At 37.2% G+C, this 26,003-nt stretch overlaps 1 protein-coding gene across 13 annotated transcripts in view; it reads left to right on the plus strand.

Annotated features, from left to right (window-relative positions):
- The window catches only part of SIPA1L1 (signal induced proliferation associated 1 like 1), a 215,175-nt gene that overhangs the window by 124,637 nt on the left and 64,535 nt on the right, over positions 1-26,003 (plus strand). For 12 of the 13 annotated variants that reach the window (XM_051791511.1, XM_051791500.1, XM_051791498.1 and 9 more), the window contains 3 exons: positions 11,429-13,247; positions 22,528-22,658; positions 23,281-23,469. In XM_051791511.1, the coding sequence (XP_051647471.1) occupies positions 11,750-13,247; positions 22,528-22,658; positions 23,281-23,469 (1,818 nt within the window). In that variant the 5' untranslated portion in view covers positions 11,429-11,749. Of the gene's footprint in view, positions 1-10,642; positions 10,662-11,428; positions 13,248-22,527; positions 22,659-23,280; positions 23,470-26,003 lie in introns of those variants that run through there. The other variant, XM_051791510.1, reaches the window with a different exon arrangement.

A 26,003-nucleotide genomic window follows, 5' to 3' on the forward strand; every position in this document is an offset into this window, starting at 1 on the left:
TGCTGAACTGTTATCAACGTGATTTTATATAATGAACCATAATCAGAAATAGTATGCAAGCCTGATTAAGGCTGTTGATGCAGTGAAACAGGAATACACCCACACATGTACTTTCTGTAGGTAATTTGCTTTTGAAGGTTTAGTATTGAAATCTAAATGATCTCAAACCTGTTTTCGTTGTATGAAATGTTTTTCATGCATGTGAACCAAGAACAGATGTAGATATTTCCTTTTACTGACCATGGCTGGAGGGAAAAAAAAAATCACATAAGGCAGAAAGACTCTTCCATCATACTTAGTTTTGAATGCTAAAACCTCAAGTAGACTTGCTGGACTATGTTTGGGATTCAGTTAGAAAGAGGTAGGTTTATTTTTCTTGTCTATGCAAGTTATTGTAGCCCAGCTTACAGAGAAGTTAATAAATCTTATAAAGAATAAATTGGGTCTTGGGCTGGACGGGCAATTGATAAAAGACCTGCATGTACAGCTGGGCAGGTCAGATACCCAGATTTACTTAAACACTTTGAGACAACTGGTATTATTCAGCCATCCACCTAAATTTGCCTCTTAGGTTTAAAGATGCCTGGATGAAGTGCCAGTACTGCTGGCATATGTGTACTTGTAATAGACTGATTCTTATTTAAATTGCAAAGTGTGTTTTGTAGGTGTCACTGCCACCTTGCTTGCTCTTTTCAGTTTGTATCCTGATTTGCCACCTTGACTGTCTGGATTCATGACTGGAATTGCTTATTTTGGTTCTCTACCTGGTATTGCACTTTGGTGTAGATCACTTTACAAAATGGGTTGTGCACAGATTTTCACAATCACTCCTGAAGAGTTGGTGTATTTGGCCAACTGGGTATTACTTTCCCTTTGTAGTTGCTGGAGACAACTCTCTGCCTTCAGCAGGTGACTTTAAAATTTAAGTACTGCCTATTTGGATGTTTTCAGTTACTTTTATTATATAGTCTATGTTAGGGCTATAGAACGTAACCTACCAACACCATCAAACCAAAGGGTGTCATCTACCTGTTGGTCACTGCTGAGAGATCTATACGAGAGAATTTCTAAATAACCTTTCTCCTTTTTCCACATGTGAAGAGTTCTTGCTCTGTTTGTCTTCTGAAATCCAACCTGAACACCCACTCATAGCATAGCGCTCACAAGAAATGAATCTACAGAAATATTTATATCTAGCTTTATTATTTTCTAAACAATAAATGTTGCAATCATGCCGCATGCAGATTTCTGCTGGGTAACTGCATGTTTTGGCAGGTTTGTTTTTTTTTTCTTTCTCTTTCTACATTGTTTTATTCACCACTTGAAACATTTTAGATGCAGAACAGTAATTTATGTACAACCAGTCTGGCTTTTGCCTTGTGTTTTTTTGTACATTCCCATATGCAGAAGGAGAGTGACATTGAAATATTCATTTAGCAAAGTCAGGCTTGTGTAGTTGTACTCATTCCCTGCTAGGTTTTTGGAGCTGTTTGCAGGTTTTTACATCATTCTTTTGCATTTCACATTGAAAGTTTCAGACATCCTTTTCATTTTTAAAGGTGATATCATTAAGGAATGTAACACACTCCTCTTTGTCACCTGGTGATAGAGCACCTAGTGCTCAGAAATCCTGTCAGTTGTTTACAGGTCCCATCTGTATTTTTCTGATATATTTTCGTACCCAAAAAATTGGCAAAGTCTTCCTTAAAACAGTGTTTCTTTTAGTCCTAATGTTAAAGGACATTTTAAAGGGAAATTAACAAAAAAAGCTATATAGAGGCCTATGTGGAGGTTGAGCTCTTTATTCCTTTATATCCATGAAGGTGATATTTTGGAAAGTAAATGTGTAATGCATATATTTGTAAGATAAATGTAGTTGTCAATGACAAAAAGCTCTTTATATGCTTTTTCTCATAAACCGGAAAGTGAATTATCCCCAGGGATCTCTGATGTCATACCCATTTATGTTATATAAGAGTTAGAGAAGCCTAAAAGTTTGGGTGTTTTTTTTTTTTACTGGTGGATTTAATGTTCCTCATAAGTTTAGATTTACATAGCATGTGTCTCAAATGGTAAGCTAAGATGGTTTTCTTTTTTTTTGCTCTGTGGGATGACTGTGTTTAGCTCTTACTGAAACCAACCTAGTAAATAAATGTCCTCCTTGGACAAAGACCACAAGCTTTCTAGTTTAGGAGTATCTGTTATACCAGAGGACTGAGAGGGCTTGCCATAAGCGCTGCTGAAAGCATACGTGACTTACTGAATCTGATGCCATGCCTTCTCTGGGAACAATTTAATTATCTGAAGAAAAATGTTATTTCATCTGGTTATTGTTTTTGTTTGCTTGTACGGATAAAGCTTCAGAAAACACAAAATGTGGTTTCAAGGAAGAAGATTGTGCCTAATGTTCCGTTCTCTGCTTTGGGGTGGGGTCTATTGGAGAAATTCAGCAAGCAGTAATCCATCAACATCACTAAAATAGTGGTCTAAATGTTTGCTAGTGGTGATGCCACTACGGTGGCAGTGATTTTAGAGTCCTTTGCACATTAATACATAACTAATTTTGAAACCTGTTTTAGTGTTCCACTAAAAGGACACAGGAGTTTGGCTAGTAAATGGGATTACATGTTTGGGATTTAAATGATTGCAGGCAAAGTATGAAACTGAGGTCTAAGAGAAAAATGAAAAGAATGGAAAGCATTAAAGTAAAGAGTTGCTAAAAATTATTCATGCTTTCATATAAAATCTGTTACTAATTTTTTGTTTTGTCTTCTAAAATAAGTATATACATAAGAACACAATTAAAACTTTTTTTCTTTACACCTTTTTAACCTACTTTTATTATTGGGGGCAAGTGTGTCTATTTCTTTTTACTACTTGTTTTTCTACACTTTTATATCAGGTTCTTTATACGGATATACCAGTATGGTTCCAAGAGCTTAGCAGTATTACAAAATTTGTAATTAAAAAAAAAAAAAAGTTGTCCTATTGATGAAAAGAATATTACTCAATTTTTAGGTTTTTTTTCTAAAAGGATTTATGGTGGAAGGCTGTGAAGGGATCAGCTGAGTGCATTTCAATTTGAATGTTCCAGTTGTCCACAATCATATAATTAAAAAAAAATATATATATTTTTCAAGTATCTTTCTTTAAGGTTTTTAATTGTCTTCCTTCCTTGGTGTTGCACACTTGGCTGCATATGGCAGTTATTTGAAACGGAAGCTGCTGTACTTCTTGCAGAGATTATTTGAGGATTACAAACTTCTTTATCTGTTCAAACATGTGAACTGCTAAAAGGATCTCTTTCTTACTCTCTGTAGCCCTTGTATGACTTTACAGTCTGGACTATGATTTTCAGTACAATTATTTTTATGCTGTCTTTACTTGGATAAAGTTTGAATTAAACCTGTAAACCACTAGTTGTTGTGGAAACTCTTGTTTAAATGACATGAGGATTAATTACAACATTTGCCTATGTTATATTTATGTACTTCTGTTTAGAGAAGCTTTTGAGAGATAACATTAACATCTTGTGTGTAAATAAATGTAGATGTAGGTATACAAAAATATACGTGCTATATATACCTACACACAAAAACAGAACATCTTTTCTAGGGGAAAATATTTTAACTTTGTGTTAAAGTCTTTGTCATAAAAGAATACCATTTAGGCAGGTCAATTGACATTTTTAATAGGTTGTTTGGGGGAGAAAAATCCTTTTTTAGATGCGTACTTTTAAATACTATGTTTCAGTAATAGCTTGAACTTGGTTTTCACTTTACAAACATAGTGTTTGATTTTATGAAACAACTTCCAGTTGCTTTCTGATGTTTTTTGTGGGTTGGTTTTTTGTTTTGTTTTTCTTTTTTTTAATATACAGAACTGTATACAGAATAGAATCAAATAATGATCTACTTTGTATTGTCACATCAGCAGATTCACTGAACACCTATTAGTCATTTGGAAACTTGAAGAAATGATACTTCATTTGATGAGATGCTCAGCTGTCTTATGAGTGGCTTTTGTTGAGGAAGCAAACTGAGGTTTGAAATTCGAATCTGATGGTGTTTGTCTACCTGATTTGGGGGCCATGGCCAAACAGGCTGCGTGGCAGAAGGGTCCTGGGGATGAGAAGGAAGGATAACGGAGGGCGATTGCTGGCCGTGGTGGCAGTTGGCCTTAGAGTGAAAAGAAACAGGATGTGACTGGCGGCTCAAGGGGCCTGGGGCACCAGCAAAGGAATGATGGCAAGGCAGGAATCAATGAACACTTTTGGTGTGGATATCAGGTAATAATCCCCCTGCTCCTAATTCTCCTCTCCACCACTACAGCAGTATCTTTAAAGCAGGAGCAATAGTTGGAAGAGCTTCTTCAGGAATGTGTGTGAATACGAAATGCTCTCTAGGTGATTAATATGGGGGTTGTTGGAAACAAAGCCCATTAATTTTAGGTAAAATTTAACTTTCACTTCTGAAAAGCTGCTTTTGTTTCTCCCTTAAACACATGACTTCATGATCAGTCAACCTATGGAGAAATAGAACTCTGTGAAGGTTTGGTAACTGGTTGACTTTCATGAAGGCAGCAGAATATTAATTTAGGGAGGAGCAACTGCAGTGATAGAGCAAAGGAATATAATGGTGTTGGGAAAAAGATTTTAAGTGCTAGCAAAATGATGGGTTTATATTTTTTAATAATCCTTTTATCAAATTAGTGACAGTCCAACACCTATTAAAAACATAAAATTAGCTTTGAGTTGCACTCCAGACTACTTAGAAGCAACTGGAAGTTTAGAGGTAGTAGGTTAAGCATCCTCTTTCCCCTCTTCCAAACTGAGGTCTCTCACTCAACATGTTTGTGGCATGTCACGAGATGTGGTGATGACTGCATGTACAGATATGGCCAGCATGAACGTAGCCAGTGGTGCAGCGCAGAGACTGCAGGCTGAGCTCTTTCTCTGTATTGGTCCCGAAGGTATGCTGGAAACAAACTTGTGGCTATGCTGGAGGAGAAAGGAGGCATTTGAGCCTTTGTGCTATGATGTGGGTATGAGCAAGCAAAACTCAGGAAGGGGAATCCGTGATCCTTACTGTAATTGACAGCTCTTACGCTGTACCTGTACCAGCATGTATCAGCCCATTTTGGGGGGGTTTGTTTCTTGGTCTGTGTTTTTTCCTTTGGTTTTGGTTTGTGGTTTTTCTTAGGTCAGAGTCTTGCAGTATCAGAAGTTAGTCATTGATTAACTTGGGCACTTTGCAGTAAATTGTAAGAGTCCACACACAAGGGAGAGCAGTCTGTTTCTGGAACCACTACCCAGGGATGCAATATAGCAACAGCTAGAAACGGAGAAAGAAACATATCTTTAAAATAAGAAAAGGGAGGGGTATAAATCAATCTGCTTTGTAGTTGCTAAAAATTTCACTGTCTGGAGAGACAGTATCTGTGAGCTAGAATATTTTGCTTGTATGTATTGGCACTGGTTTAGAGTTGCTTCCTAGGGAGCAAGCGCTCCTTTCAAAAGTAAACTGTTGTCATTAACAATCTCATTCCAAGAATAGAATGCAATTAGCATACAGGAAGATTTGTCAGCATCTCCCTTTCAGATCCTGTAAGTTAGCTTCCAAGAAAGGGATTTTGCATTTAATTAACTAGATGAATGACATTGGTACCAAAATGGAACACGAGTGTTGGAAGTAGGAATGACCATGTGCAGTGCCTTTTCTCTCTCTTCTTGCTTGGCTAAAAGGAGTTTTAAAGGGTTTGCTTCAGCAACAGTTACTTGTACACTTGGTAATTGTGATACTCGTGTCTTGATTAATGGATACGAAATGGATGTGAAAACAGAGGATGCAATTCTGGCTTTGAGATATCGTAGTATTTCCATGATGAATAATGAGTAGGAAGTCATAATGGAGCAAAATGTACTGAAGTGCACAGGTGGGGCGTTGCTGTATCTGTCACAATTTGATAGCTTTTATTATGCTTCATTTACCATCCTGTTATGTCATGAGCATTTACCATTGACTGCAGGAGACTATGATTATTAAGTGTGACTTCATGGCCTTTTGCACAGGGAGGCCAGCTGGTTTGCTGCGCTCTGAGCCAACCAGTGGTTTACAGCTGTGTGAGCAGGGCTCGAAACCTGAGGGAGCAAATTCTGCTGAGTGCCACAGCAGATGCACTCAACTCGGCACCCTCCTCTAGTGACTGCACACCCTCCGGTTATTTCACCATGTAAGCAGAGCAAGTTTGTGTTTGTCTGTAAAAAGGCATACTGCAAGAATGCAGAAACTAATGGTAGCAGCTCACATTAATTACTATTACTTCCTAAAATCAATGTAACCTTGCCTAAGTTCACGTGTATTTGCATCAGCTACTTCAGCAGAGAGCGAAGGTAAGAATAAAGCACTATTAAATCTCAGCAGATCAGTGCAGGTGATCGTTGTGTGTATGGCAACAGATGGCACACAGTGTCCTCAGGGCATAGGTTTTCTTCTGATAGTTAGGGTGTGAGGAAACATTGAGAGAAACAGGGAGAAACACAGACTTGCTGACTTGTGAATTGGTGGCAGATTTTGTTGACACCATAAATGGGGAAGGTGGAGGAGAAGAAAAGAAGGTTGAGGGAATCTCTTTCATCCTATGCAGAGCTGACAATTATCACAAACTCAGTGAACAAAAAAACCAGCAATTCCTTTAAGTTCAAAAAATAAAATCACGAAGTTAGTAAAATACCAAATACTATTCTTCAAATAGCCTTTCACTTGGTAAAAATCTCCTCAGAAAAATGAACCTTTTAACTTTTCTGCAATTATAATGATGAAAGTAATCCTGGGAAGAAAAGGATAAAGTTAATAATAGGTAACCACATAGAGCCAAGTATTTCTAAAGGCTAAATTGAATTTTTCTCCTCTGAGGAATTAATTTTCTGCAATTAGACATTATTTTGTACATATAATAACTTAATTGGCTGAGAAATTAATATTCCCTTCTGGGATTTGATCTGTTATAATTCAGGTAAGAATTTGTGACACAAATAGATAAGCTTTCATGTATAAAATATTTTTCTTTGTTCTCATTTATTTTTCTGTTTTCAGGGGAGCTGCTAGTTTTCCAGGGTTTATGACAATGCCAGTTCTTTTCCCAGTAAAAGTTAACAAGGATTACTGCCAGTAATGTGTGTGTGGTTACACTGCATTTCCTAAGTTACCTGTATTTCAGTAAACCCTGTGGAACAGAGATTTCATTTATGTTTTTAAAAACTGCTTGCAGGAAAATGTTATTCTGATTACCTTATCCTACTATTTTTGTGATTTTAAAGTATCTCTGGCAATATGTTGCATTTACCATCCTCTACTGTATTTTACTGTTTGGGGTGGAGCAGGTGAGTGTTATGGAGGCTTGGCAAAAGTGAGACTTTCCTAGAAGTAGAAAACTGATTCACTCATTTCCAAATGTTTAATTATAAAATGCCATTTTTAATGAGGGCTGATGCTGAAGTATGAAATGTTCCTCTGGAACATTATGAATCATAAATAATTTGGTGCCCCCAGATCTCTCTCTCTCCTAACATCAGAGTATTAGGATCATTAGCACCCATGCTTCTACAATCTAAAGTCTCATCATGTTCTCAGCAGATAACAGAGTAATTACTAAATCTCTTCAAGTAAGACTCAGTTGTGGGTAAAGTCACTACTTTGTAAGGAAAAAGAACGTGATCCCACATAAACTAAAGCTAGGAAAGACTGTAATAGAAGGTCTCTGAAATGATGTTTCAGGCTTGATCTCCTTTTCTCCATTCACCTGAACAAGTAGGTGTTGAATTATCTCATTTTGCTACCCGGATCCAAGATAAAAACTGATTACTGTGCAGTAGTTGATGTTTTTTTACTATCCTGAGCTGATTTGAGCGAGATTTTTTTCTTGATCAATTACTTCTGTTCACTGCTTTGTATTCCAAAGGTGTCTAAGTGAAATCTTGATTGATAGGTCTTCATTTTTCTGGTGGCTGACTTCAGTTATGAGGAATATAAAACCAATATCCCTTGACTTACCTACCTTTTAAGAATGATGTAGGACTGCAAAACTATCTTGCAATTCATCTACAAGGACCTTTTAAGTTTTATCAGAATAGTCCTTTGTCCTACAGCTATAACACCAGTTTTGGAGGAGGGAGCAAAGTGATCAAAGAGGTAAAATAGAAAGGAAAAGAATGAAGATAGGCTTGTAGCTCATTTTGAGTTGAGAATAGACGCAGGGTCTGCTAGTGCTGGTAAGAAACCAAGAATAAACTTTGTCCTAAGAATCTGAGACCCATTTTGAACAGATCCTTGGAGTGCTTTAGTAGTTATTGTATGTAATCTGATAAGCAGATAATTGGTTTTCCAAGCTTATTCTCTTAACTGGTTTTTAATTGATATTATCAGTATTAAATTTTCATGTACCCTTTCAGTAGTTTTTGCATGTGGTTTTCATTTACAGCTTTTTATATGTAGCTGTTCATCTGAGTATTTTTTTGGCCTCCTCATTAAGTTCAGATGAATTGGAAAAGTCTACATTTTCTTGGTTATGCTAGTTTGGCCTTGCCATATTCTGTTTGCATACTCATAGCTCCACCTTGAATTGTTATTTTTTCTATATTGAAATAATAACAAAATACAAAGTGTTTCTCCTCACAAATGCTGCAGTTGTCTTTAGAGGTAGGTACTATGCTGCCTATCTTGCTGTTGTAACAAATTTTAATAGATCACATATTCTGTGTTAGCAATTTTGCTGCTTAATATTTAATTTTCTGCAGGTTTTCCACTTGAAAAATAGCACCTGTCACTGGTAACTGATGGTCATTTAAATCAAGTGTGATACCCTCGTCTTTGACGCTGACATGTTTTGCAAGTAATTAATATAAGAAAAGATTAAAGTACTGATTGCCATTATTTTTTATTTTCCATTAGAGCTGGTAACTGGTGTACCCAGGACTTGTGCTTTTGGAGTTTTTAATGTTATCAAATGCAATATTTTCACTTTATTTTGATTGGAGCTAAATAAACCTTTTAGACCAGACTGTTAAGTCTCAAATTAGACAGTGGGGTGAGAAGGTCTAGAGAAATAAACACAGACAGGTGGTTTCAGTCTCCACAAAATTTGACTTAAAAGTGATTTATTCATATAAAGATAGACATAGGTAAGGGTGGAGTTAAGGTCTTCTGCGTATGATATTAACTATTACCTTAATTATTTATGGCCTGTATTCCAGCTGCTGCAGCAGATGAGCGAGGACAGCTGCAAAAACCTGCAGAACATGAAACAGGTGGTCCCCAGAGTCAGAAATTTTTAAAGCTGAGTCAGGAATAGAAAATTTCCTTTGGAAAATATACTGTGTGGTTCTGTAATTAATGACAGTACCGTACATACAACAGGTCAAGAATAACTTAAATAGACCACTTAGTTGTATTTTCTCATGTATGATTGCATATATGTTTGGGGGTTTTATATATATATATGTATATATGTATGCATATCCTTACTTATTTAGGATTGTTGTCCTGGAACTTTTTAAAGGAAAAAAAATAATTTGGGGGGATAGGGGTAACTGGTCACCACCAAACTTGGTAATTTTTAGAGTTGCTAAAAATTGAGAGTGAAATTCTGCCCTTAAGTTAATGAGAAACCTGTAGTAGTTGTCTTCTATGAAGACAGGCTGAGAGATCTGGGGTTGTTCAGCCTGGAGAAGAGAAGGCTGTGAGGAGACCTCATTGCAGCCTTCCAGTACTTAAAGGGGACTTTGAAAAAAGGCAGGGACTTTTTACATGGACAGATGATGATAGCACAATGGGAAACAGTTTTAAATTTAAAAAAGTGAAGATTTAGATTAGATGGTAGAAAAAAGTTCTTTACTGTGAGGGTGGTGAGGCACTGGAACAGACTGCCCAGAGGAGTTGTGGATGCCCTATCCCTGGAGATGTTCGAGACCTGATCAAGTGGGTGGCATCCCTGCTCATGGTGGGGGAGAGTGGTTGGAACTAGATGATCTTTAAGGCCCCTTCCAATTCGAACCATTCCATGATCCTATAACTTCAGAAACATTACAAGGAAAAGAACCATTTATGTAAATGGCTGTGCAAATACAGTAATACCCTAAGTGACTTGTGCTTTCTTGTTGTGTGTGATACAGTCAGTATGCATTTTAAGTATTCCTTACATGTTGAACTTTATATAAACAGCAGCTATTTCAAAGAGGTGTAGTATATGGCAAGTGAAGTTAAAACATGATGTCTTTGGAGGCAGAAAGTGCCCTGGCTTGGTATTTAATTAGTGTGGTGCAAAGTACTGTAGTTCTGAGACTGCAGAAAGTACTAGTTTCCCCGGAAGCATCAGAAAGCCTTGATTTGTAGACAATACTGTATTGTGAATGTAGTGCTGGTTCAGCAGCATCTCTTTGCACACATTTGGCAAATATTTAAAGGCCACATTTTGTGTAATTGGTTCAGCCTTTGAAAATTATTAACTTCTTTGTGTTAAAGGATGTACAGAGCAGTGCAAGATTTTTATCTTGACAATCCCATGCTTTTGTCTTCTACTAGCAATGATGTATTTGTGGATTATTTTTTTTAGCTCCTCAAAGGGCAGTATACAAAATGCTTTGTAATCACTTCAGTACTGATGAGGTATGGGAAACCATTTAATTTCTATGACTTTGTAAAGATGGATTATACAGGAGCTGTGGCAGACAATATTTTGTTAGCCAGGGAAAATGAAACTTTTCTTATCAAGTTACTTAAAAGTATGTGTTTCGGTTAAGCTTTAGCCTTTTTTGTTGTGAACTCTCTGCAGAGGCGATACATACTTTCTGGACTATGCAGGTAATCTGCAAATAAGGCTGTGCAAAGCACAAAATAAATGTTATTGACAGCCATTCTCTCTATTATAATTTTGTAATCTTTGCACTAATAAGCGTTTTTGTTAGCATGTCAGTTATTTACATTAATGGAAAAGTTGAATAGGCATTGTTAATACCTAATTGCAACCAAGGATGTATGACCCGTAAATGGCAAATTCTTTTAAGTGTTTAAGTAGTTCTGATTTGGCTCCTATCTAATTTCTCTGGGAAATGCTGTATGTGTCCTTCAGCTGAGGAAATTACCTCCCTACTTGTGCATTGTAACAGTACTACTAATCAGTTCATAAGGAAAACGTATTTATGTGTGGAATAAAAATCTGGAAGTTTTCAGAAGGCAACCCAACAATATTTAGAAAATTCCTCACCACTATATAGCACAGCTCTGCACTTTTGAGATGAGGATCAACAGGATTTAAAAGCATGTTTATTAAAAATATTAGTTATGTGTAATAATTATTTTGATAGTTTCAGTTACCAAAAAACTTATATATTATTAAATAAATAATTATTTTATCTCTCTTTTTTCTACTCTAGGCTTAAAAGAAGCATAAATGATGGGATTACAACTGACATTTTGGAACACGAGTGATGTTAAAGCAATTTGAATGTATTGGATCATGGCTACTTCTTAAAATGCAGAAGTTCAAGGAAATTATTACTTATCAAAACCTACTGAATATCTGAATTTTCTGGACATCCTGCATTTAACTGTGTCCTTAAGTATCCATGATTAAGATCTCATGCAACCATTGTATATTTTGGAGACTATTCTCCAAAAGAGAACTGTGCATTTAAAAAGCAGAAATGACTGTGTCTTCTCTTGGAACTTACTAAGGTTGAACATACTGAAAGACCATGACCAGCTTGAAGCGGTCCCAGACCGAAAGGGCTGTTGCCACTGGGGTATCAGTTGGAACAGATGGCACCTCAAAAGTCCACTCGGATGATTTCTATATGAGGCGCTTTAGGTCACAGAATGGCAGCTTAGGATCTGCAGTCATGGCGCCAGTTGGACCTCCTCGCAATGAGAGTTCCCATCATGTTACCTCTACTCCTGGAGTCCCCAAAATGGGGGTCAGGGCAAGGATTGCTGATTGGCCCCCAAGGAAGGAGAACATCAAGGAAACAAGCAGATCTAGTCAAGATATTGAAACGTCAAGTTGCCTTGACAGCATGTCTTCTAAAAGCAGTCCTGGGAGTCAGGGAAGTTCTGTTAACCTGAACGCTAGCGATTCTGTCATGTTGAAGAGCATCCAGAGCACACTTAAAAACAAGACCAGACAATCTGAGAATCTAGATTCCAGGTTTCTTACACCTGATGGCTATCCCAGTTCCCCAAGGAAAGCTCTTCGCAGAATACGACAGCGCAGCAACAGCGACATTACCATAAGCGAGCTGGATGTGGATAGTTTTGATGAATGTATTTCACCCACGTTTAAATCTGGCCCATCTCTGCACAGGGAGTATGGCAGCACATCTTCCATAGATAAGCAGGGAACTTCAGGGGAAAGTTTTTTTGACTTACTGAAGGGCTATAAAGATGAAAAGTCTGATCAGAGAAGCCCAGCCACAGCTAAGCTTGGTGAGCTCCTGATTGCCAGTGGAAGCAAAGGTTCAGGATTCTCTCTAGATGTGATAGATGGACCTATTACTCAAAGGGAAAACCTGAGACTCTTTAAGGAAAGGGAGAAACCACTCAAGAGACGCTCAAAATCAGAGACAGGAGATTCATCTATTTTTCGTAAGCTGCGCAATGCCAAAGGTGAAGGGGAACTTGGGAAGTCTTCAGATCTTGAAGATAACAGGTCAGAAGATAGCATCAAGCCTTGGACTTGTCCGAAGTGTTTTGCTCATTATGATGTACAGAGTATTTTATTTGATTTAAATGAAGCAGCAATCAACAGGCATAACGTTATTAAAAGAAGGAACACAACAACAGGTGCATCTGCTGCTGCTGTAGCATCACTTGTCTCTGGACCCTTGTCCCATTCTGCAAGTTTCAATTCTCCAATGGGCAGCACTGAAGACCTGAATTCAAAAGGAAGTCTCAATATGGACCAGGGGGACGATAAAAGCAATGAACTAGTGATGAGTTGTCCTTATTTTCGTAATGAGATTGGTGGGGAAGGGGAGAGGAAGATCAGCCTTTCCAAATCTAATTCAGGTTCCTTCAGTGGGTGTGAAAGTGCCTCATTTGAGTCGACTCTGAGTTCTCATTGCACAAATGCCGGAGTTGCAGTTCTGGAAGTTCCCAAGGAGAATCTGATTTTACATATAGACAGAGTGAAGAGATACATCGTTGAACATGTAGACCTTGGTGCATATTATTACCGAAAATTCTTCTACCAGAAAGGTAGGTAAATTTTATTTCTCCTTGAACAGACATGCAAAATTCAGTTGATGTTTAATAGTATTTGCAAGAATTATGTGTGTCTTTAATCATCAGTACTTAAGCATGGTATGTTTATGCACGTTACGTGCTATATCAAGTAGTCTTTCACAGTGTTGGAGTATAAGAATGTTGAGGATTTTATTACTGATATATATGACAGAAATGACTACAAATTATAAATGTCTTGAAACACAGCTTTGTTATTCTTGGGAGGGGGCAGGGGTTGACATTTGAAAGATTAAAACCAGAAAATAAAATTGTAAAATAGAAGAACTTTCTTCCTTTCGTAGCAAGACTTGATGTACTGAGGATTTAGTGGAATGTGCATCTTGGAATAAATAATAATTGTGCATCTAACAATAAATAATCAGTATAAACAAGGTTAAAATTCTGTCTTCCTCACTCACTATTTTCATTATAACCATCATTCTAGAAAGAAAATTCTAATCTGTCAGATTTTGTAGACACAAAGTATCACTATATAAATATCATCATACACACACATATATCCATGTTGCAATGACAACAACATATTTGAAAAGCCAGAATACAGGTTTTTTTTATCACATGGTTCTGCTGTGAAACCAAGGATTATAATTTCCCTTGGAGGCATATGGGAGGGATTAAAAAACCCCAAACAACAGACCAAAGTTTTTTGACCCGTAGAAAACAGCAAAGCCCAATCTTTAACCAAATACCCCTCTCACCAAAGTGATGGTGGCACCATAAGATGAAGATCTTGCTGTCTGTTCTTCATGATTCTGGAAACGATCAAAAAGGGAATGCAAACCAAAGTCCTTTAAAGTTTGAGTTCTGTCTGCAGGTTTGTGTGCCTCGCTGTGGTATCTCCTGATGGATAGAACTGGTCTGACTGACCTGAAGAGTGCTTGTTCCTTACCTACCAATGATCAGGACCGGTTTCCTTCTCTTTAGTGAATGCAGCTCAAAAGAGCTTGTTTCCTGCAGATAAAAACAATAGGGATGCCTGGTTAGAATTAAGTCAGTTAAAATCACCCTATAACTTCTTAACTGTATGTTATTGTAATAATCTCATCTCCCATTTTTCTCTTGCCTTCAAAATATGTCCGTCTCTCGCCTCTTTATCCCTGCATTGTGGGGTGGCTCTTGTTACTCTTTCCAGTCTCCTCTTTCTGAAGTTTTTCTAGGGCTGAGCAGTAGCCTTTGCTGCATGTTTTTTGACAGTGTTGACCCACATCCTTTGGAGACAAAGAAGTTAGGAAAAATATTGGTTTCCTGGGAGCAGTAAACCAGATGTGTGATATAGGATGAGGTATATTTGGAGGGGAGACCCTGGGATTAGAGACCTTTGTCCGTGATTACCTTCCTATATGTCTACTTTTGGAACAATTTGATACCTTATCACTCTGAGTTTCGTGATCAGCAACTACAGGTGCGGTTTCACGCTACAGCTGACCTGATTTACCAGCATTTCATCGGTAAAAGGGGAAGATTTTATTCCTCTCCCTTGTACTTGTATTTCTCTTGGTTTCTGAAAACATGATAAACCAGTTGAGTTTACTAACCAGAAGAAATCTTGCCATCACAATAAATTTGGGGTTTATTGCATGGTTTTTTCTCTCTGGTTTTGGTGAGGCATATTATCTTTCCTTGCAGTCAGAGAAGTATCAAAGCCCTACTGCCAGGGGAGCAATGAGAGTGAACAGCAGAAGAGGAAGGAGGTGTGAATGGAAGGAATTTCAGCCTTTAGGCAACAGCAATTTATGTTTCCCTTCTCCTTAAGGGAAACCACACCCTTATGCTACTACAGTTACAGTCACCATTACATTTCCATTTCTTGTAGTTGTAATTAAGATGAATTAGATAAAATCTACATAATTTAGTCCTAAAGGCATTGATGAGGGGCAACCAGATATAAAAACATATATGTATGGAGTGTGTTTGGAGGAAGAGAAGAAGCTGTGATTTTTTTTTCTTAAGCTGTAAAACTGGGTTTTAAATTCACTTTCCTTGTGTCCAGTCCAGCAGGCACAAGCCAGGGATGTTGATTCTACCAGAGATTTTTGTCTGAAAATATGTACTTCAGAAGCCTCATTAGATATGCCCAAACCCCAAATTTCTACAGGTGCAAAACACATTTTGTTGACCATGCAGAGTATCATTGTTCCCTAAGCAAACTTTAGACTAAACTGATGAGATGGGATAGTGATAAAGCAGCATAACAGGAAAAAAAAATCAAGGAAGTCAGTTGTAACTGTTTTTTTTTTTTTTTTTTAACAACATGAAGCAGGTAGTGATGCAGAAGTTTTCTTGCTGAAAGAGGAGGTTGGATCTTTATGATGTTATAAATGGAAAGAGTGCTGAAAGACAGTTTCAGTGGGATTGGCTCATCAAATCAGCAGGCCTTGGGTAATATTATAGTCTTAGAAGTATAAAGCAAAGAATTCTGATTCAACAACAACACATTTTATAGATCTCAAACCAGGAAAATTTCACAGATTTAGAGAACCCCTAGTGATCCTAGAGCTTACAAAGAGTAAAAAGTGATGTTTGAGAGAATTGTAAGCCTGAGTTTGTTTTTATTCCAATTTGAAATAGCAAAGCAGGTAATTCGGGACTATATGAACAAAGAACTGCTAGTTAAAAATCATTATTGATGCCAGTCAGCATGATTTAATGGAAAGTAGGTCTTGCCACAAAGAAGAAAAAACTCCATAGTTAATCTTGTGTCTTAAAAAAAAAGAAAAAAATGAAAACCATTGCATTCATATAGTCTATATTTTAATTTCTTCAAGGTGATTTGGTGAGATGCTGATAGTGACCCGACTGAAATCTTAAACTATGTGAAATCAATAGTTCATTTTTTACAGATATTGTTACTTGAATGATAGATGCATCTCAAATTTTAGCAGTGTATGGGGGAGGTATAAGTGAGCTTACAGTATTAGTAACATGGTCCAAATTAATTAAAATATTTTAATCTAGTTAGTGTAAATATTTGCATGTGACATTTGTGAATGAATTTTGTATAAATTCAATGAATGGAAGTGGATGAGCTTTTGTATGTAAAGGAAATTGGTCCCTCTATAGAGTGGTGGTATCGATAAATAATATTCTGACCAAGTGCCAGACTGTTGGAGACAGTTTAGAGGAGGTTAGAAAAATGCTACAAGGTGCAGATATTGGGAAAAGAACTTTATAATGGCACTTCCCAAGGTTGGATTCACGTCCTTTACTTTATATCTGAGCTCATTGTGCAGATTCCCTTTTTACTCAGTGGAGAGAAATGAACCTTGCTGGATCATATGAATTGCAGTGTCTTCTCTCTGTTCACGAACAGAAGGAACTAATTCACATGGAGATGTTTATTCTAACAGGAAATAAACACTACTCTTATGATATACAAAATGTATTTGCAAGGTGACTATTTAAAGGTGTTTTTTGAAAGGTATATTTGATAGAAGGACTTAAATGAAAATTTTAAGTCTAGAGATTTATAAGCTGAGCTAGTGCATAAAAAGAGGGGGAGAGGATGAAGACAGGGCAAGAAAATACTTGGGAAAGTTGCACAAATTTGACCTTGGAGTAAGATTAAAGTTTGAACAAAAAGGTTAACTCTACATAGGAAAAAATCTACTGAAGGAAGTTGTTCATTATTTGATTTTTACACAACAGTCATGGGTTTTTTTGCATGATGTTTTCCCTTCTTCTCTTAAGAGACAATTAGAGGCAATTTCTGACCTGTTTTAGTTAAGATAACAGGGTCTTTTCTGGCATCTCTGTTTAATATGATCAAGTCCCTTCTTTTAAGATGCCTCTTTATTGAAGGGGTTTGTAGTTTGTGTAGATGTTTGTGTTTGTAGTTTGTGTAGCTGGACAGAGTAAGACTGGCTTCAGTTCAGTATTGGTGTGCTCTGTCACGTGTGCTGTAATGTGTATGTTTTCAGCTCTTGCTGCACAGTTGCGTGCAAGGGAAGCTTTGTAATCTGAACCCTCTGAAGTGAAATCAGAATATTGGCTGAAATACACAACTGAGATCATAAATAACAATAAAAATGTTTTGAAGTAAACTGGCACAGGGTAAAACTTATAAATTCTGTGATTATTGAAATAATGTTCTCTCTAAACATGGTGCTTTTCAAATTAATCAGATGGAAAACAGATTGGACTCGTTTAGGTTTTTTTCTTTTCTACATAGTGGCACCAAATGTAAGGTGCAGGGGAGGGGATTTCTAGAAGCTACCTGTCAGTTGTTTTGGGGCTACTTTCTGCACTACTTTTTCCTTGGGGACCATTCTAACATTTTTGTTTGTGCTATGATGGCGATGAGTGTAAAACCTTGCAACTGATCTTTTAAGAAAATAAATGTGAAGGCAACTGATGAACTTCAGCTTTGATAGAAAGTATATTTTTTGACAGAAAGGAGAAGCAAATTGTTTAGGCCTTCTTACTGAAATGTAAGAAAATGTATTCTTGTCTAAGAAATTGAGATTTTTCCTTAAATACATAACTGTCTAGCCTACACAAATAATTTTTGTACCATTGACTGCAATGTGTCAGTGTATTTAAAAAAAAAAGAGGGAGAGAAGCAAAACTCTTGAACTCGCTGCTTCTAGACATAAAATTACAGTTCCCAGAGAAGGGAAGAGTTATCTGAGGTCAACCCAAAACTTCTAGTCCTATCTTCAGGCAATGGCTGACTTTCCAAGTGTACTTTGCCAGCGTCTGGAGATGCACAGATAATGGACTTCTCAACCTGATGATAATATAATTTGTATTTAGTAATCTTTGGATGTTTATCCACATGTCTGTTACTCTGGATAGACTTTTAGCATTCATAGTACTCCTGCAACAGCAAGGAGTTGTGCAGCTTGACCACACTGGTCATAAAGATCCACGTTTCACTGGCTTTGTCTGGTGGCTTCCAGAGTAAAGATTAGGGTCAGATTAAACAGTCTCACTGCTAGGTGAAAAAGTTTGCATTTCTCTCCTTTCCTTGCTATGTATGATTTTATAAGGCTCAATCATGTTATTCCCCTCAATCATGTTTTGTTGCCCTTCTCTGAACCTTTCCCAGTTGAGATCAGGGCACGGTATTTGAGACAGAAGTGGTTTTATGTAGGATCATAATGTTTTCTACTTAGAAATTCTGAATGTCTGGCCATAACTTAATTGAGACTTAAATTTCTTTTCCAGGGGTAAAAAACTTTGTATGTGTATTCTGGATAAAGTCTTACAAATGTTTGTGCATTTGGGTAATGGGCCATTTATTAGCAATGAAGTATTTTTCAAGGAGAGCCATGCTTATTAACCTATTTATAGCTTGATATTAAAGACTTATTTATAATCAATATTAAAGCTGTAGAGGTAGAAAAATTTGTTTCTGTCAGCTTGTCCAAGTGCTGTTTAGAAAAGAGAGCATATCACTCCAGAGGAGCAGTCTGTTTTCTCTGTCTCCCCAGTTGTGTCTGGGAATTGTGGTTCTCATAGAAAGAACCAAGAGCATCTGTTTTGCTTCTGTCATCCTCAGGCAGTAGTCACTAACTTTACCATTACCATTTAGGACAAATTTTTACTTACTGGCTTAGAATGAAAGACTTGACTGAGAAGTAAAATAGTTTTCTGAACTGGTTTTATGACAGATGAGCTGTTGGTCAGCTTTTCTTTAACTGTTGATAGACAGTAAAAACAGCCTTTGCTCTAATGCTTTAAATTGCTGCATATTCTGTCCAAAAAATGGTGCCTTTCAAGTGTGTGACTAGACTTGCAGAAAATTTGCAGTTAGCAGTTTAGTCCTGAGCAACAGTCTGCAGACATTATAGGACTAAGCTCTGAAAATGCTACCCTCTTGTTTCCAAAGAACTGCTTGGCAGAGTTTTGCAGTGTTGTAAATGCTGAGGTAGGATTAGAGGAAAATGCTTAATGCCAAGTTTAATTCTTATGCAAAATGTTTAGGATTTTTACTTCTAGTCTGATTACACAGAATACATCACATGAACATGATATCTAAAATCAAGTGCATTTACTTGGATTTTCTTTGCAAGGGAAACTCATAAATATCTGCTAAGAAAATAAGTATTTTCACTTAGGTTCTTTCATTGGAAGTATCTTTTGAGTTATATGATAAATATTTAAAAATACGTATAGTCTGTTTTAATGACCTAGGACAATCAATTATTTCTGTTTGGTATGGATTTATAAATTATTTTATGACTGTTGCTAGTTGTTCTGATTGTCTTTTATTTAAAAGATTTTTCAACAGTAGTTTTAATTAAATAATGTCAAGCTTGAGAATTGTTGCTTTCAATCAGCTGCTGTGTGGGGTGGAGAAAGAAGCTGACTTCTATGGTATTCATGTTTGGCATAAAGTTCTTGAATTATAGTTGTGATGTAGCCCTAGTTTTCCCAATAAAACTCTTAAGTAGCTACCTTTAGATTGGATATTAAACTTTGTGCACTTTAATTCTTTTCTGCAACAGGAAAGAGAAAGCTGTTGGATGGAAGGAGATTCAGAATGTAGTGGAAAATCAGGTGGAGATGCAAGAAAAAGTGTACCACAAGGAACAGTAGTCAGATACAGGGATATATAGTGTAGCTTGCAGAATGAATGCAGATGTGGGGGAGGAGAGGAGAAAGAATGAAGACCAAGGTAAAGAGAGAACAACCTTGTAGTAAATGTGAATAGAAGAGAGAACTGAGGACACGCGTAGGAGAGCAAGAAAGATAACTGCCCTATGCAAACTGAAGGGAAAGAGTATAAAAGACATTTCCTATTAGCAGAGAAGTGTAAAATTCCATAATTCTTCATGCATTTTTTTTTCCAAAGCAATAGGAGCTAGTTAAAAAGCTTAATCAAATGATACAGAATAGTGTCTGTATTTTAATGCTGCTTCAAACATTCCTCTTACCAGCCTTCCTAAATGTGTTTTTAAAAGGTAAAATAATTTCTCCTGAGAAAATTTTTTATCTTAATTGCAGGCTAGAGTGGTTATAGGATATAGAAATTTTACCATTTGTGCAACTGTCAATACAGAAAACTAATGTAATGTTTGGAACTTTCTAGTATGTATTACCACCGTATCTTTTTTCTTTAAACTTTCTATTATAAAAGCAAAACCACATCACTCTTTTTAAGTCACTAAGCAGTTTACTGTGGAGATGACCAAGCTATCTCAGGTTTTGAATATAAAATTCATCTAATATTCTCTAAGACTGTGTTGCTTCTGCATTGACCATGTCTACCATAAACTGGTAAGCTATAAACATCCTGGGCAAAAAAGCAAGCTACTTAATGGAGGAAGAAGAAAAACTAAGGTGCTAGTAAGATAGTTTGGAATTTTGAACAACAGAACATCACTGGCATTTACTGGGCTCATACCAGTGAACTAGTATAAAGATTTAATTAGGCTTATGTGAATGATCTAATTATTTCTAGTTTCCCCATTCACAGCTATTTCAGACATCCAAACCTTAGTGCCAGTATTTACACAATATTCCACAAGATATTAAAAGAATTTTGGATTTTAATTGTTTCTGTGGAGGGTATTGGCTTCTCAAGACTTGCAGAGGAATTTGGTAGAAAGCAAGTCTAACAGTGCTGCGAGCATGTTTCTTTTATGTCTTGCTTGCTTTGAAATCTTAAATGGAAAATGTTGAGGAAAGGGCAATAAAATACCAGACACTGGGCAGAGTAGAATAGAGCCCCCAAGGGCTTAAAGGGTTGGATAGCTGTGTGAAGACAAAGGTGTAATTCCAGGGCACAAGTAAGTTCATAAGGAGAAAGCACCCTGCTTGAAAAGTATTTGACTTGTTAGAGGAAGGTTTTGCAAGAATCAGTAAGTATAATTTTTAAAAGAAATGCAGTAAAAAATGAGACTTCCAACTTTCTATCACCACAAGTGATTATTAATTGGAAAAATGACTGGCATTCACTTTCGATGGAATATGTTCAATATCTATTTTTACTATGTTTAAGGATGCAGTTCTTGATGATGTTAATATATTTTACATTTTATCTTTATAGTAGAATAGCTCATATTAGACCGCTCCTAAAATTCTTATTTTAAAACTCTGGTTATTTTAAGAATAACAAGTAATCTTTATGTAGTAGTCAAGGCAGTATGGTTACATTTCCTTACAAGGTAGTTACATCTTTTTTCATTCCGTTGAATTTCCCATTTCTCTGAATTGCTGAATTTTCAGATAGCTCTTTATATTTTTTTGCATAATATTTATTCATATATGCAGCATATGGAAAATGATGACATGGGACTTATTTTTCTTGTACACTGCTTGACTTTAAATTCAGTTGTCACTTAATATATGTGCAGTTTTGTTTATGTGTTTCTGCATTAATGGTGATGTACCTCTGTCATGAGTCAAGATAGTTTGTAATACTCAGAAGGCTCAACAGAAGAACCTTCAACAACAATCTCAAAAATTGTTGAGCTTTAATTTTTGTAAATGTGCTTTTCTAGTATTTTTTCAGTAAAACTTGACTTTACATGTCTGTAGTTAAATGAATATAAAAATATATTTCAAAATAGTCTGCAGTTCAGCTAATAAGCAATTTTGCCAGCCCTGTTTTCTCTCTGCTGCCCTCCCTACTAGGCTAGTTTTCAGCTCAACTTTTACTACTTTAAATTTACTTTCAGGGTTGTTGAACACTTCACTGTTAAATATTTATACTCGTCATTTTGTTTCATGTGCTTTATTCTTGTGTGGTACTATGCTTTGATATTTTTTACTATGAACAAGTCTTTTTTCTCAGCTTCATCAATTTTTCCTCTTTTAGAACTGAATTACTTTTATGGAAAAAGCAAAAAAAAACCAGTCAAACAAAAATAAATAATTTATATCCTTTGCTAAGTGCAGTTGTTTGCCATTTCTCTTTTAATGTAGGGTGTTGAGTTTCCCACTTAAGTGTATTTGGCTTCCTTGTTTTTATTTTTAAGAGGAGGGAAATCGGTTATACCTACTTAGCTCAATGTGAATGAAACAGATGTCCATATAAGATGTAAGAGGTATATCCTGTTCTAGGCCTATTTAAGCAGTGATGCCATGTTGAATTTCAGCCTTCTTGTATAAACAGAGCTCATGATAGAACTGAAGCACAAGAGTGACATCCTGGTACCACTTGAACTGCCAGCTCCATAGAGTCAACAAGAGCATATCTGCATTCCCAGTATAACAGTCAAGTGTGAAAATATAGTTGATGTGTAAGAAGTAAGGCAGACTTTTTTTTTCTTTTCTCCTATGCAAGAACACTGGAACTATTTTGGGGCAGATGAGAACCTGGGTCCGGTAGCTGTGAGTATAAGAAGAGAGAAGCCAGAGGAAATCAAAGAAAATGGACCTCAGTACAACTACCGGATCATATTCAGAACCAGTGAGGTAAGCAGTTCAGGAGTGTTGGTAATAGAAGCTAGAAGCAAGCTGGCAAAACCAGGTGGCATGTATGGGGTCTGTGTGCTTTTCAGCATTGATAATAGATTTCTGTAAAATCCAGGAACCTCCTGACAAAATTACACCCTATGTTTATCTGGCACAGAATATATGTAAATTAGTTATTCCATAACATCCAATACAGAGGAAAATGTGAAGGTCATTTTGGTTAAAGATTGAGAAACTTATAGGAACTATATTAGCTAAGAGCAAGCAAAGAGGAGGGAAATTACTTTCTCCACTTTTATATGTGACCGTGAGTAGACCTGAGAAACATACTTTTTTTATTTTTCAGTGCTCTGTTAGATAGAAATACTATACTAATACTAGTTTTTCTACGTAGTAGTTTCCTGTAAAACTTAAATCTGATGAATCATTTGAAATAGTCTGATTACTGTTACTAATCAGTGAGTGACATTTTGTGTATGTCTCTTTCATGTCAACAGAAATTACTTAATGTCCTTAATCTCTACTGAAAATTGAAAAACCAGTATGTTTTGTTCCACTGCTATTGCTAATCAGTCTCAGTGCATAATTCAGTATATATACTATTTTTGTTTTGTATCCTTAGCTCATGACATTAAGAGGCTCTGTGCTGGAAGATGCTATTCCTTCCACTGCAAAGCATTGCACAGCCAGGGGACTGCCCCTAAAAGAAGTGCTGGAGTATGTGGTTCCAGAGCTGAATATCCATTGTCTAAGGCTGGCCTTCAACACTCCAAAAGTCACAGAACAGCTTATGAAGCTTGATGAACAAGGGGTAAGTGCAGAGTTAGAGAATTACATAAATGATTACTGCCATGAGTTGCAAAATTATCTTTTACCTTTAAGTGATTAGAGTCAGTCTGTTGAAATGCCTCATTTAAACTAAAACTTGTCATCTGTAGGGAGAGTTGGGTTGCATGTAAACCTTGGGGTTCTGTAAACCCCAAGGTTTACAGAATATTTGGTATATAGGATATCAAGTTCGTTTCTCTATGTAGCGTAAAGTTTTAGATTAATGTTATGGCAGTTGTTCATTTTAATTTACGTCAAAAGAGCCTATGTTATTGTTTTTCAAAGACTGTGAGGAGGAGGGAGTTTTGTTCTGTTTTTCTTATTGCTATTATAATAAGAAGAAAAGTCTACCATGTAACTAAATGTTTCTTGTAGTATTGTATTGGCTCAGCCATGACCAGGGTACTGCCTGTCTCTTTTTGTTTTGTTGGGGTTTTTTTTCTTCTCCTGAAACAAACTACATGGTAAAATATTCTAAGCCTCTCCTTCATACAAATGGTTTTCAATTAGGTGATAGTCTCCTGGTCTTTTAAAGATGGAACTGAGGCTCATTAGCTATACAGCTTAGACTTAGCAAAATGAAAGTCCATGAGTAAAGTGAATATTATGATTAAAAACTTCATTAGTAACATTTAACAGCTCTGAGTATGCCTGTTTTCCCTAGCAACCTCTCTTCCCATGCCTCTCTAGTGGATGGACAGCAGGATGGGAACTGGGTCCCTCCAACTGTAAGAGAAAATCAGGTTCATGATCACCTGATGAGCATGAATGTAAACAAGTCTGTAGGACCCAATGAGATGCTTCCCAGAGTCCTCAGGGAATTGGCTGATGTAGTTCTCAAGCCACTCTCCTTGATATTTCAAAAGTGATGGCAGTGAGATGAAGTCCCAGGTGACTGGAAAAGAGAAAACATTGTACACATTTTAGAAAGGGTGGAAAGGAGGACCCTGGGAGCTACTGACCTTTCAGCCTCACCCCTGTGCCTGGGGAGATCATGGAACAGATCCTCCTAGAGGTTATGCTAAAGCACATGGAACTGGTTTGAGCCAGCATGGCTTCACCAAGGGCAAGTCTTGCCTGACCAACCTAGTGGCCTTCTATGATGGAGTGACTGCATCAGTGGACAAGGGAAGAGCTGCAGATGTCATTTATCTGGACTTCTGTAAAGCCTTTGACGTGGTCCCTCTCTAAATTGGAGAGGGATGGATTTGATGAGTGGACTGTTAGATGGATAAGGAATTGGTTGGATGGTCATGGAGGGTAGTGATCAATGACTCAGAGTCCTGATGGGCATCAGTGACCAGTGGTGTTGCTCAAGGGTCTGTATTGGGACCAGTGTTATTTAATATCTTCGTTAGTGACACAGACAAAGGGATCAAGTGCACCCTCAGCAGATTTGCAGACAACACCAAGATGAGTGGTGTGGTTGACACACCTAAGAACAGGACGGCATCAAGAAGTGGGCCCATGGGAATCTCACAAGGTTTAATAAGACCAAGTGCAAGGTGCTGCACCTGGGTCAGGGCAATCCCCAGTATCAGTACAGGCTGGGAGATGAACAGATGGAGAGCAGCCCTGTCGAGAAGGACTTGGGAGTGCTGGTGGATGAGAGGCTGGACATCAGCTGTCAATCTGCACTTGCAGCTCACAAAGCTGATCATGTCCTGGGCTGCATCAAAAGCAGCGTGGCCAGCAGGGTGACGGAGGGAATTCTACCCCTCTGCTCTGGTGCGACCCCACCTGGAACACTGCATCCAGCTCTGGGGTCCCCTGTACAGGAAGGACATCGACCTGTTGGAGCGAGTCCAGAGAAGGGCCACCAAGATGATTACAAGTGTGGAGCACCTCTCTGATGAGGAAAGGCTGAGAGAATTGGATTTGTTCAACCTGGAAAAGAGAAGGCTTTGGGATGACCTAATTGTGGCCATCCAGTATCTGAAGGAAACCTATAAGAAACATGGAGAGGGACTTTTTTAGAAGAGTGTGTAATGACAGGAGAAGGGGGAATGGCTTCAAACTGAGAGTAAGTTTAGATTAGATATTAGGAGGAAGTTATTTGCTGTGAGGGTGCTGAGACACTGGACTAGGTTTCCCAGAGAAGTTGTGGATGCCCCATCCTTGGGAGCATTCAAGGCTAGGCTGGATGGTGCTCTGAGCAACTGGGTCTATTGGAAGGTGTCCCTGCCCAGGGTAGGAGGGTTGAAACTATATGATCTTGAAGGCCTCTTCCAACCCATGATTCTATGATATCTAACAAAAGTCTGAGGTGAAATTATCCTTATTTCATATCCTATATGTCATTAAGCTCCCACAGTTTGATATATAGTATGGTTTTCTGTTAATACTTAAACTTTTGAAAAATCATTAAGGACAAGTGATAGTTAAATTTTTATTATCTGCATCAAAGTATTTTTTGGTTTTGTGGTAATGAAACAGTTTGACACTTCTAACAGAAAAAGGTAAGCGCATTCTGTACTAATTAGAAGCTGCATTTTTTTATCAATTCTAAGCTAACAA

This window comes from Manacus candei, unplaced genomic scaffold (genome assembly GCF_025592945.1).
Source record: "Manacus candei isolate 608988 ecotype Guabito, Panama unplaced genomic scaffold, ASM2559294v1 h1tg000033l, whole genome shotgun sequence".
In the NCBI taxonomy this organism is placed as follows: Eukaryota; Metazoa; Chordata; class Aves; order Passeriformes; family Pipridae; genus Manacus; species Manacus candei.